General features: G+C 40.2%; 1 protein-coding gene across 3 annotated transcripts in view; it reads right to left on the bottom strand.

The window, feature by feature from the left end:
* The window catches only part of ctnnd2a (catenin (cadherin-associated protein), delta 2a), a 249,321-nt gene that overhangs the window by 99,349 nt on the left and 135,361 nt on the right, over nt 1-14,611 (bottom strand). For 2 of the 3 annotated variants that reach the window (XM_026179361.2, XM_026179364.2), the window contains exon 12: nt 2,604-2,976. In XM_026179361.2, the coding sequence (XP_026035146.1) occupies nt 2,604-2,976 (373 nt within the window). The remainder of the gene's footprint in view (nt 1-2,603; nt 2,977-14,611) is intronic. The other variant, XM_026179362.2, reaches the window with a different exon arrangement.

The raw sequence follows: 14,611 nt of genomic DNA, 5'->3' as shown, positions 1-14,611 counted from the left end.
CAGCTCAGGAAAAAAAAAGCACCGAAATAAAGCACCGAAATGTGCGCTGCTTTTCGGTCTGGTTACTACCGTTTATGTCAGAACCGGTGCCATAATGGCACCGGACACCGGTACCCATCCCTACCTTTAACTGTGCATAAAGTTAAAAATAGTAATGATGTAACATAATAGTAATAAATCACTATGCAATCTGCAGGCAGCATTCACCACAAAGGCTCAGATTTGTGAAAAAGATCTTTAGTGTTGAATTCAACCAGTGTACAAAATGCTTGCAATTCTACCATTTCTTGTTACTTTGCTGGAGGAAAAAAAGTGCAAATGGGGGAAAAATGAGATTTCTGTCTGGATCTGTGCACAGAAATCCATGAAGCCTGAGGCAATAATGGAAGCAAAATGATCTTGACTGTGCATACAAGCAAGTGTGGCAATAACACTAGAGGGCCAACAATAAACACTTTCATTGCAAGTGCATAAAGAGAACAATGTGCGTATGCCTGAGTGTGTTTGTATGTGAAATGTAAGCGCTAAACCTACTCCTACATTGGCTTGGTTTTCGTATTATGAGTATTACAAAACAATCAACTTTTAAAAGTTCTAAAAAGTCCTCTGCTACATATCCACTTACACCCCCTCTCCCTCCATGCACACACACACACACACACACACACACACACACACACACACACACACACACACACACACACACACACACACACACACACACACACTTATGTATAGAAATACATTTCAGCGTACAACTTAATATATTAAAACCAGTTATACAACGGATTAGCTAATTTAGCCTTTTAGGTATGCAATGCCTCTTTTCATCATCAAGTACTAGATTTAGGATGTGAAAATGCAATCGCTCACATTTTCTTATCTTACTGACCTATATTCACTTCTGGCTCTCCAGTATCTCTTTGAACCTTCTGGAAACATATTTCTGTCTACTCTTACAACTATTTTGTTATGTTATGTTGTTGCTGTGTGAAGATTATGCCTTAATAAAACATATACCTCGCTCAGAATTGATACTACTTTGCTAAAGAAGAAGTGTTTATGAACAACAAAGTCCAGAGTGCAAAGAAAAAGACAATAATCGTTCCTTTTGTGAAGTAAACAGATACGATATTCTAGTGTAAGTCAGAAGTGCTGTGTTTATTTTATAATAACAAAACTCACCAGATATGAGCTTTCACTTGATTGGGTACATTGGCTGTTGTGAAATATGAAGACTGTCTTGAGTCAGTCAGTCTAACTATATCATCAAAAGTAGACACATCCTACAGTAAGACTGCAGGATTTTGTGACGGACTTTACCTTCATCAGACTGTGCACATGCTAATCATTTCCCCCCTCTTTTTTTACTTTCATTGTCACTGTTCTTAATAATCTCCCACTCTCTCTGTTCACTGTGTTCTTTCTCCCTTTCAGTGACTGACAGCTGCTGCTGAGACTTGATCCACCCGCCTCAGTCCCTCTTGCTCTGTAATTAAAGGAATTATACATCAAGAGTCCTGTGAAATATGTATAAAAAAAAGACGGGGAATGAGCTTTGCTTAATTGCAAAGACAAGAGGATGGAAGTGATCACAGCCCAGTAGGATGCTTTTACGCACAGCATGACACTATGGGAGGTGAAAAAAAAAGTCTCAAGCAACTGGTGTGTGACTGGAGTAAAACAGTGTCTTATTAGATCGTTTTTCCTCGTACATATGAGGTAGCTGCACTGGACAAAAAAACAGAAGTTTAATTTGGCAAAAACTTTTTGTATATTTATGAGAGATTTTCCTGTCAAATTAAAGAATAATTGCTGTTTACCTTCATTTTTCAAAGTCTAGAGTGTGGACAAACCAGATATGCAAAATCTTTCTTCAGTGTTTTGGTATCTGAAGTGCCTTCAAATTTTTACACTGGTACCTGAGACAACACACTTACTTCAACGTGCCTGTTCTTAACTTTGAGACATTTTCAGCGTAAATGCATTTTCGGGCATAAAGACCTGTTTTTAGAGAGCTTTAGAAAAAAACCTGATGGTCATGGCTGAGTTGAGTGTGTGACTGTTACTAAAGGTTTTTCTTAACCACAAGACCATGAAATCTACCTGTTTGTGCAGAAAAGCTTTGACTGTGAGTTTATAAGAACACTGCAATTTTAAGCTTTTTAAAGCAACTCAAAAGCACCGTTGTGATTTCACTGAAAGTAATAATTTGAAACCTTCGGAAACATGATTGGAGTTATGAATATATGATGAGCGTTGGCAATTCAAACTGAGGTCAGTCATAAGATGTCCCTTGATTGGAGCTTGTAATCAGATGACAGATCACAAAGTTTGAATAATGGCATGATCAGTGGCTGACTATATTAATCTGTGTCTAGAGCTAGGTGTTATTAACATTTTTGTAAAGTTAGGACAAAGTCTTGAGCAGTCAGTATAACATCCTCTGAAGTGACTCATGTGATGTGTACGTGTGTCTAGGCATTGTATTTTTTATTATGTTGAACATACAAGATGTGATCCAATAAACCCCTAAAAAAATACATGTATACACAGATACTCATGCACACAACACACACTCTACAACTCTCTTTTCATCCTACCTTGGATCTTTTTGAATAGAGTCAATAGAAGGTGAACGCTGCAGGCTGCCTTCGGGCGGCAGAGCTGGTCCTGACTTGCTGTAGGGTGATTCCACCACTGAAGGGCAGTACTGCAGGGTACGGTAGGGGTCAGCCACATAGGGATCTGAACCATATACATCTCCGCTACCACCACTCGAGGTGTAGCCTGGCCCCACTGTGGCATAGTTGTTGGTCCCGCCGCGGTTGTAGTTTCCTGTTCCTGTGCCGTGACTTCCAGTGCGCTGCAAAGGGGCGGAGTCGACACCAGGGGAGGAGGGTGCTATGGCAGGAAAGTAGGGACAGAGGACATAACTTAGGTCACGGACCTGATCATGGATACGCATGGTCAGGTCTACAGAGGAGAGCGAATGAGGGAAGAGGAGGAGAGAAGGGCAAGGACACGAGCACAGGAGAGGAAGGACAGAAAAGCAAACACAGCGATGAACAGTCATTTGGAAAAAACTCCATATAGGTAAAAAAAAAAAACATTGGCCTTATTCCCATGATTAAAAGAGAGAGATTATAATCTAGTAAAATAAAATTAAACACATGAAATACTATATCATAAATCTATTGACAATTTAACACAATTCTTGATAGCTGTACAGCAGAAATCACTGTAAATGCCTGTTTTTGTCAAAGCCCGTTCAATCCTACAGTGCCAACAGCACATTAAAAAATGGTTGTGGAGTAGTTCTGCCCCCATGTTTAAGACAGTGGCAAGGAAAAAAATACTTTTGACAATGAGAGACTACAATCATTGTTAGAGTTGTCACCGCAATGACACACTACTCCATCAGTCTGCAATAAAATATGTAAACTTTGCTCTAGTTCATGCGAGGGAAGGGATGAGTCCACACATTTTGAGAGATCATGGTGAGGTCACCCTGGTGATCAAAAAGGACTAAAAACATACATAAAATGTATAAATAAAACAACAACAAGGCATCTCTCTTTGGAGTGACTTTGAAATTGAATTGGGATTTGCTGGAGGGTGTAAGCAGCCTTCAGGGGCACAGTAGCTGTCTTCCCTCCGTGATGCACTGAAACAGTGGAGTGGTGATATATCAAGGTGTTAATGTGAGTCTGGGGGGCTCGTTTCTTTGGCTGTAAAAACACTGAGACAGACCGTGGAGGGGGGGGAATCCATCTTATCCATCATTAGGACAAAGGTATATGCAGACTGAAAACAGCACGTGAAAAACACCATAAACATCTTCTTCAAGGAGTAAGCAATAAATCACAGAGCCTTGTAATCGATATGCGGCCGTATGATTGGCTTAGGCTTTAACATAGGCCAATGAACCTCCAATCACAAACAGAATTAGCCTTTAAAACCTGCCTGGATGAGGCAGACTAAAACTCCCCATATAAGCAAATAGAATCCTATGCATTTCATATAAACAGATGACAAGGAGCGTTTACCAGCCAGAGCACAAATTAACAAAAGACTGGAGGTTGTGTGGAAGTGAGAGTGTGCTGAGGCTGAGTGTCTTATCGTTACGTGACCAACAAACCTGCTCTTTAGCACTGTCTCGAGTGCTGGCATTTACCTGACCTTCACAACCCTCTTATCACTCTCTTTTTCACCTCCATCTCTCTCTCGCACACTCACACAAACACACACCCATGCATCTGATCTGCCCAACCTATTTTGTACACAAGGCTGACGAAACCAGTCCTTTAACGATCCTATTCCATATTCTTGAACTGAACTTCTTCAAACAATTCTGGAGAACTCTATGAGCGGCACAAGAAACCTTAGGGATGACGTAATCACGTTAGCATATTTTTTATCTCCTGGGTGGCACAGACATGCATGAGCAGTTAAGTACAGACAAGTTTGTGTTTGGATGCCTGCACTCTTTAAAATGAATGTGCATGTAAGGAGCACTCCCGTGATCATCATCATTTAAAAATGAGAGAAAACAGAAGAAGGACTTTGGTTTGACTTTCCAGCTTTTTTTGTTTTTTGACTTAATATCGTTTCAGCTGCTCAGCTTGGATTTGTCAACTTCTGGTTACCACTCGTACTTTTTTTTTTGTATTTAGGCCACATAGCATGCATTATGGAGAATGGACAGCACCACCTTAACGAGTGCACACTGACTAAATCCTTTGCCCGCCCCAGCAGCAATTTTGTCAGTTACTGGCAATCCAACTAGGGAAGACAGGGCGATTGGATCACAATCCTAGTGCGCACTGATGCCCCAAATTTGACAATCCAAGGAATTAGGCAGGAAAACAGTGGATGAGTCCAGGGGAAAGAAAAGGCTGCAGCTGAGAAAGCCACGTTTTAGAGAACAAAGTCAGTCAATACAGGAAAAAGAAAAGAAATGCGAGGCAATGGAGGGAGCACATACAACAGAGGGTATAGGAGGGTAATGAAGCAGCATTATTCCCATCAGAAGCAAATCCCAGACTTTTCTGTAGTCTTAAAATTGTGTCTGCGGTGTGTCTGTCTTTCTGTCTCATTAGTGTCCGGGTTTTAGACTAACACCACCAGTGTCAGTGTGCACTCACCGAGAGACTTGACAACCAGACAGGACAAACCTCAGAGCAAAAGAGGGGGTGGAAGAACAGTGAAAAGAAGGGAAAAATGTCATGTCAAATTATTTTTATAGCCTGTGCTGTGACCACTAAAAAGGAGTGTCCTTGGTTATAAGCTAAAAAAGTAAAGGAAAAAGGAACAAAATCAAGAATGATAAAGAGAGATGGTTGGGAACAAAGAACAGAAAGAATCCTCCCAAAATGTGCTGCCAAATCACTGTTTTAGCCGCTCCTTTTGTTTTCATACTCTGTTACAGTACTTTGTATTCTGCTTCCCCGTGCCTCTTTATGCAATTCATTTTCCTACTCACACAATCTTTCCTTCTACACTCTGCGGTCTCTTCTTAAACTACTCTAAGTAAATGGTATGCTACTGAATTTATGATTTGCTCAGTTAATGGTGTGGTCTGAGTGATGGATTGACCTCTGGGGCCAATACTGCCTGCCAAATCAGGATGTGGGTGCCTGACTAATGCATGTGTATTTTGTATTTGTACACCTGTGTTTCTTCTCGTGTTCCTTACTTTTGAGAGTAAATTGGGACTTTAGGCTGTTGAAGTAATTGCATTTTTGACCAAAAAATTAAGTCATTCGGGACCTGAAAGCGAGAATAAGATCTGTTGAGGTTAGATTTAAGCATATAATTGAGTGTTAACGTTTATATATGGAATAAACACACAGTGTGAAAGGGTGTGTCTATCATGAGTTTGCTGAAGACCAGCAGAACACAACTTACAGGGTGTTTCATGAAATATTAAACAAATCACGAAACATGTGGTGTTGTGTATACCAGATACACACACACGTGCACTTTCCACTAACACGTCTCACACCTAACACTCTGGCAGCGTGAAATTGTGTTTGAGAGGAAATAAAAAGGCGGGTGTGTCTTTGTATTCCCTTGCATCTGCAAAGAGTAAACAAATTGCGGCTGTGCTCCTGCTGGCAGATTAGCGACGGAAAGGGAAACTCTATTAGTCATTTGACACAGTGATACCTCTGCAATTAGCCAGTCGGCTGAGGGGCCGCCTCGCTTGATTTTATTTTCTTGGGCTGCTGCAACTAGGAAAACCTGTCTGAATGCACAAGAGATGGAGGAAAGGGGAAGGGGGAGAGGAAAAAACTAGGGGATAAAACCAGCACTTTAAGCTTTCCATATCCATCTAAACTTCTTATTCTTTCATCTCTGCTTCAGTGTCTTTCAACTGTACTCTGGTCACTATCGTGTTTCCTGCATCAATTCCTTGCCCTTTTCTCTTTCTTTGCTTTTTTCCGAATTCTCCAGCTCTATCACTCTCTGCCTTTACCTCCATCCCTCTTTTAGCTCGTGGATTTCTTCTGAAACCTCCCTTTTGATTTACCAACCTCTCCCTTTTACCGTAGCTTACTCCTTCTCTCATTCCATTTTTGTCAGTCGTCCTCTCCTCATCATCGTTTCATTTGATGCTTTGTGTTCCTCTTCTTCCCTAACAAGCGTCTGTCTTTCTCTTTCCTTCCCTCCCTTCACTGTCGTTCTAGTAGACTATGTGATCAGAGCTGAGGACATGTCCTTTCTCTCGACACGCTTCACTGCTCAGCACGATTACACAAAGCCCCATCAGTACAGTCTCTATCTCTCTCACATACACACACTCACACAGACATCGCCGTCATCACACATACATGGATTACTAAATGTGCCAGTGATTGACTTAGACTGAACATGCATGCCTGTAACGCATCTTTTTCTAATGCTTTAAGGTCATTTACCAACATGCGCACGCAACCTTGGCTTCAGCAGCCATGGAAGAAGCACATTTCCGAAGATAAATACACACACACACTCACACGGACACAAACACGCACCCTGCTTGGATGTGAAGGAGAGTAAGGATTAGTTTCTCCCTCTGTTTATCCCTAGGAGAGCCTCCTGGCCAACACACAGCTCTTGATGTTCCTGAGCTCCTAAACACTGGAAGACCGACACCCCCCTACCCCTACACACACACACTCACAAGTGCTCTCCCTTGCACTTTCAGTATCAAGTATACAGCTTTTTATAGTGTTGAAGCTGTAGGATACTTGTTTCCATGACTAAAGGTGCCATGTCTTTCAGGAATCATGCTGGCTGGACACAGCAGGACTCCAGGATATTGCTAATTGTTCGTGCTGTGGATGTACAACGGCTAAAATGATAAAATAAGAGAATATTTTGTTTGTATTTATAGGTGATATACACCACTATACATGACACCCTTATAATCATAGTTGCAGAGGTTTGTAATTTCTTGTAACTGCCATAAGAACTCAAATCTGCTCTGATGATAAACGAGTAGATAGCTACTATAAAATAGCATAAGGCCACGGGCTGGTTTTGTTCTTGTTTCCTGAATCTTTTGAGTCATGAGTAATTTTTCAGTCACCTTTCCTTCATGCTTTGGCATCAGCAACTGCTGTGCTTTTAACCTGTCCTATGGGCCTATTCTAACATCACACATGTTTGTTAAAGATTGCAAATTATTTTGATAATGAGAAAAATCTGACTTTAGACCTCTGTGTGTCTACAATAACTCATGTTCATGGACAAAAATTATAAAGGAAAAACTGTTGACTAATTGATTTGATGACCACCATAGCTGAGGGTACTAGGATGAGGTGGAAGTGACAAAGTTAAAGATGGTAAGGTTTTCAATGGGAGTGACCAAGAGGGACAGGATTAGAAATGAGTCCACCCTTTGACAAAGGTTGTTAAAGGTGGAACTACCAGGCAGGAGGAAAAGAGGAAGACATGGAGGAAGTGAAGGCAAACGGAGAGTTGAGAGAGGGTTGGCGTGACAGAAGCGGTTGTAGGAATAGGGTGACATGGAGGGAATCTACAGGTACCTTGGTGTTCATCTGAACAATAGACTGGACTGGACTCATAACTCAGACGCCCTCTACAGGAAAGGGCAGAGCAGGCTGTACCTGCTGCGGAGACTCAGGTCGTTTGGAGTGGAGGGCCCACTCCTGAAGACCTTCTATGACTCTGTTGTGGCTTCTGCTATCTTTTATGGCGTGGTCTGCTGGGGCGGCAGCATCTCTGCTGGGGACAGGAAGAGACTGAACAGGGTGAGCCGAAGGGCCAGCTCTGTTCTAGGATGCCCTCTGGACCCAGTGGAGGTGGTGAGTGACAGGAGAACGGCGGCTAAGCTGTCATCCCTGTTGGACAACATCTCCCACCCCATGCAGCAGACTGTGACAGCACTGAGCAGCTCCTTCAGTGGGAGACTGCGGCACCCACGGTGTGGGACGGAGAGATTTCGCAGGTCTTTCCTCCCCACTGCTGTCAGACTCCATAATAAAGACTTTAACTGATCAAGCACACACATCCATACATATGCAATAATACTAAGTGCAATAATCCTTTCTGTCATCGTTGTATTTTTACTCAGTTGTATATAGTATTTGTATTTGTATTCTATTTTTATCTTATTGTATATTTATTTTATTTTATTCTACTGTATATAGTATTTTATTTTATTCTATTCTGTACAGTTGTGTACTGTATTTATTCTTATTGTATTCTAATTTTTGCCTCATAACTTTTGCACTGTCCACTTCCTGCTGTGACAAAACAAATTTCCCACGTGTGGGACTAATAAAGGTTATCTTATCTTATCTTATCTTATCTAACGTGAGCAGTCAAAAGCAGACAAGGCTAAAAGCCAGATAACGAAAAGATAACCCAGACACACTGAACTTGCTCAGTAAAAAGACGAACCAATAAATGTTTGTGACTTCATGCATAAAGAAATGGACTGAGCAAACTTGTATTAAAATTAAACTAGAAAATAGCTGGACTTCCAGTTTAACTGATCATGACTTACTTATTTGAATTTGACCAATATAAATAAGGTAGTAAGAGGGGCGGCTAAAAGAAGATGTACTAGATCATTGTCATAGACACTGCGATGATTATTTGTCACCTTTGTTAGGATATTTAACAAGAACGTGTTATGGTAGGGAAATACATCAAAGTGCAATGATTACCACTTAAAAACAATAAACAATGGATCAATAAAACATAAAAAAGCATCAAACACATGTGATTTCATGAAGACAATCAGTGTTGTGTAGGCTGTGTTATCGCTGATGACAAAAAATGTTTTTTTACAGTTATGAATAACTGCTGATAAAACTGAGAATATGCTAATCGCTACTGTAAGTGTAAACTGAGTAAGCATGTCACAGAAGCATGCGTGCAGCATTGTGTTCCTGTGCATGCCTTGGGTTTGCAAGGACTGGTGTTTTTGTGTTTGTACATACCTAAAAACGAGCACTTTTAACACATGTGTGGAGTGTTTTGTGAGTGGGTCTGTGGGGCAACTACTTTGGGTTATATTTAGGAAATGCCATATGTCTTCCCGAAGGAAAGCATTTTGTGCTGATCTTGTGAGTTATCAGATGCTCTGAGCTTGTAATTAAAACTTTCTGAGACTTCAGCAAAACCTCCCTGTAAATACTGTGCAAGTTTAAGCTATGATAAAAGTCACCTGGATTTCACATATGGACTGAGCTTTTATCAACAGCTTGTTCAACAGCGCTGTCATTTCTAGTTAAACGTACTGTAACAAATCAGTTTATCAGTTTGACAGGCATTGCTGCACATAATATTCATATGATAATCCTGAAAAAATAAATCCATTTTCACTTTTCTTTTTCTCACCTCCTTTTTTAAGTCCGTTTTTGTTTTCTTGGTTAATTAAACTGAGATTAGACATTGTCTTTCAAAAGAGAGCTGGCTGCAGTATGACAGTCTGGGCATTTAACCAGAACAAATGTTTTCGCAATGGAGTAAACATCACATTATAAGTAAGTGCAAATTCACACATCTTTCTTTACTGGTGTTGAAAAGGCAGTAGGTCCATTAACAATCCAAGAGGATCACAGGCCAAGCTGAAATTGATCTTGGCCAAACAGACCTAATCTAACCTGGCGACAGAGAAATCCTCCTGGAGTGACACAATAAAGTGACTGGGGAGAAGCCAGAAAGTTTAACAATACCGCAGCACTTTAATTTTATGCTACAAGGATTTATCAGGCAATAACTATTGTACTGCACATTAGTAGGGGATGCCGTGACCAGATTTTTGATTCAAGCCTAGGGACTGTGCATCTTCAATACAGCATCTATTCTGATACTTATTTGAGATCTAAATACTGTTGAAGCATTAAGCAGATGATGTAAATGATGTAAACAATCCACTGTTACAGTTGCAGGAACTACAAAGAAACGTATTCTAGTTAAGGCTGTACAGAGGTGATGCTTCTTTTCCCTCATAAAAAACATTTGGGAGAGTCGGGACTGCAGGGACCACACGAAGCCAAACATAAGCAAGTTTTATTTTGTCCTGTCATCAACTTGTGGAAAAACTGTTAATTAGTGACAGCTGATATTGACCTTCCACCAGCAAAATGTGTTATTATCTGTTTTGATTTTATATACTGTTTTGTTTGTTTGTTTGTTTGTTTGTTAAGTGGGTTTAGAGCTCTGGGTAGCTCCCCAACTGGGTCTAGACTGGGTCTAGAGAGTATTTTAAATTCAGGGAATTTAAAATAGAAAGTAGCTCGTCCACAGAAGGACTGGTAGCTCCCCTTACGATAAGGGTTCAGATCGCGCGAACAGGTGTGAAATGTGTGTGTTTAGTTAGTTTGTTTGTTTGCTTGTTTTAATCAATTTTAAATCATGCTTTTTATTTGTTTTTGTTTCTAATGTCTCTGTAAAGCACTTTGAATCACCTTGTTGTTGAATTGTGCTATACAAATAAATTTGCCTTGCCTTGCCTTATTTTTAAAAAAGTGAAAGTGATGATCATGCCTCTTGGATGTTCTGCACAGTTTGTTCAGACACTTTGATTCTCACTCTTAGGTGCATGCTTGCAGGGTAGACCCTGGCTATCATTAAAAACAGCAGTGCTGCAATGCTAGCAGACTAAGGTGAATATGGAAGAGTTTAGTAACAAGCTTTACAAGCTTTGATCAGCTCTGATGACTTGTTTTAAATCGAAAGTGTTCTTAGTGTTTGTTTGGTTTTTGACTTTTTTGCTAATTAGATTTTATTAATAACGGCCATCATGTTTGAGTATAAGGATGTTCATAAGTGCACTTCGGACAGCCTAGTTTGCAAGCTGATGAATTACTTTGTCCTCGTATCATCAGATCTATGGCTGTACATCATGGACACTCAGGTGAAGAGAGGACCTGAGCTGTCAAATGATCACCACCTGGCAGTGAGTTGGATCAGATGGCATGGGAAGACGCAGGACAAGCCTGGCATAACCAAACATATATTGCAAGTGCGTTGGGATTGCATGGCAGAGGCCTGTGTCTGGGAGATTTTCCAGGTATGCTTCCTATCCAAAGACTCCAAGAAGGCAAAGTACTTTGACAGTCAGAACCGTCTCTCTGGCTTGCTATGTAACACAAAAGGAATATATTATGCCCTCCCTTAACAAATTAACGTGAGTCTTCCACATTCCCTGAATATGTATTTCAAAATTTAGCTCGAAACACCCCTTATAATTCTCCCTGTTGTAACTTTATAGTGTTTGTTCTCACTCAAGAAAGATATACAACAAAGCATTGTTAGTTGAATTGACAAAAACCTAAAACCTCAATCACACCTAACCGTTTTCACTAAGGTGGTTATTTGTTTCTGGGTGCGCTTACATAAACGGGGACATCTGATGAACCAACTGTGTTCTGCCTGCCTCATTACATTATCTAGATTGTCAGGTAATGAAGTTCAATAAAGAATATAAAAAATAAAATGGCGAAAGGAAAATGTGTTGTTGCAAATAAGGCAAGAGGGCAATGCAGCAGAAAATAGCTGTGCTGTGAATTCATGGGTTAATATATTTATTTTACCACTCAGTGCTCTCTCAGCAAGGCTATTTATTTCATATATGACAGCTGCACATTAGAGTTATAAAACTTTAAACCTGATCCTCTTAAACATTACCGGCTCTTCAGTGCATTGAGATCTGATGCAGTCCCATAGCCTAATGAAGAATGTATGAAACATACTCCTCCAGCAGAAAATGACTGTTGCACTTTACAGCACGGTGTTGTTAAAAGACTCAGTGATAATGTGGCATATCATAGCAGACTTCAAAACACAAATCGAAACAGAACTTTCTTTGGATGGAGTATCTATTTAGCATAAGTAAGCCATGTGAAAATGAAGCCACCTTTGTGATGCTTATATTAAAAAAGTGGCAAAGTTAGTTAAGGTTAATAACTGTGATTGTGGTCTTATTAGTAAATATACAGTGTACACTCCTATTCACATTCTTTAAAATACAGGCAGCCGACAGTGCCTCCTGTCAGCTACCTAGTAGATACACCTATGGGATAAATTTGAAAATCCTAGGTGATTTTCAGAAAACCTAACCTCTGCTCTCTGACCTTGAGGTCAAACTGGTCCCAAGATTAGTATAAATGCAACTATGGCATTGATTTCCAATTTCTTCTCGAATTATCACATTCACAAACTTGGGTGTTCATGCTGCCCACCCGCCTGCCAGGTGGCGTGACGACAAGACCCCATCAGCTTTTGACAGCCGAGGGGTAAAAAGTTAATAAGTTGTTAACAGGTGATTTTCAGTAAGTGTGTTTATGTTTTTTACACCAACAGTCCTACCTGTATTACTGCATGTAAATAGTCATCATAGATGGACTTACAAATATCAAGTATCTATTATGAGGGCATTATATAAAGTGTTACCCGTCATACCAATTTTTGGTGCCTTTTTAAAAGGCCAAAAAGTCTTTAAATCTTAAATATCCATTAAATAAGTTTGATTAAACACACATAAACACACAATTCAAGTGGCCGTGACTACTATCCGGTCGTTAAGTCTGACGTCACTAGCTGTGTCCGGGCCTAAACTCCGCTGCAGGTCCATATATCAAACGATCACTATGGCATTACTGAGAGTTGAAAAACTGTCTAAAGTCTTTCATCTGTAATAAAATGATCAGCGTTCTGCTCTACCAGGTGTAACAATTGAGTTTAACATCCAGGCATCCATGAAAACGGAATTTATGACATTTAACAGAGTTAGAAGTTAGCAGGAAGTTAGCTCGCTAGCTTCTATCTAAATACAATATAGCATGTCCTGACTGCGGGGTTTTGGAAACAAATTAAAACGTCCAGCTCTGTTATCACTTCCAACATAAATGAAGACAGAAAACTAAACAGCAGTGACGTTTGTAGGGTTACTGAAGTTGGGCTAGCTGGTATATAATGATGTGCTACGTGACCGCTAGCGACACAGCTATGTTAGCATAATATAAACAAGCTAACTTTTTTCCACTCGATAAAAGTTAACGTGAGTGTTCTCGGTGGTCAGGAACAAATGTAATCGCATGGCAGGATGCTGTAAAAGGACCAAACTTCAGCCAGGAGAACAACTGAGATAATCCATCCACAATACGAGGTTAGTCATTCATATGCTGCTGCATGGGCTGGGCTGTAGTTACATCCTAAGGTTTTAAAAACTGAGCTTAAATAAATGATTAGCGGTAATAAAAGCCGAGGGAGGTCAACAGTGATCACTGACTGTTTTAGGAGCTTTTTGAGATTAAATAGAAGAAAATGCATAACATTAAACATGTAAACAACACAAAAGCCATATTAAACACAGACTACTTTAGGCCCGGAAGTAGGATTCGTCACATCATCACTTAACTACCGGATAACAAGCCACATTGAAGAACTAAGGAATATGTGCCAGATGAAACTGAGCTTTCCTTTCTCTTCTTTCTTTTCACAGATCTGTCAGTTTCTCTGTTAAAGAGAAGCCCTAAACTCCCCTTGCCTTGTGCTCAGGTCGAGATATACTCAGTAACAGTACACTCTCTTCACTTCTTTGTCTCCCCCCTCCTCTCTTGGGTTTCTTTTCTTTCTCTTCCTCATCTCGCTTCTCCATCACTCTCTTGCTTCTATCCCCCTCATTAGGATGTCAGATCTCATTACAGAAGAAAAACAGCCGATTTAAAGGAGAAAGCAGATTGGTTTAATGGTTTGATGCAAATCCCTTCTCGTATTTTTTTCTTTCCTTTTACTGAGCATGTTTATGTGTGCAAATTCACACTGGAGAAAGGAACCAGTGCCACGGGGCTGCATATTCAAGCAAAAATAATCATGCTTTGCAAAAAACTTCACAACAAGCAAACAAACACACACACACACTTGCACTTATGTAACAGACCAGAGTTGATCCCTTGTCCCAGCAACTGAATACATTTCAGTTCTGAAACGTAATGAGGAAAAAAGTTTTGAACACTGCAGTATTTCCAGATAAGACTACAAACAACTACATGAAATTACTGTCTGTCATCCTTAAAAAGAGGAGCTAGCACTTGTAAGGCACTACAGTCCATTAGACTAAAATTATGCCAAGAATTGAAAATAC

Source organism: Astatotilapia calliptera, chromosome 9 (assembly GCF_964374335.1).
Source record: "Astatotilapia calliptera chromosome 9, fAstCal68.1, whole genome shotgun sequence".
Lineage (NCBI taxonomy): Eukaryota > Metazoa > Chordata > Actinopteri > Cichliformes > Cichlidae > Astatotilapia > Astatotilapia calliptera.
Note: the sequence above shows the minus strand (reverse complement) of the source record. Positions and strands in the feature narration are given on the sequence as shown.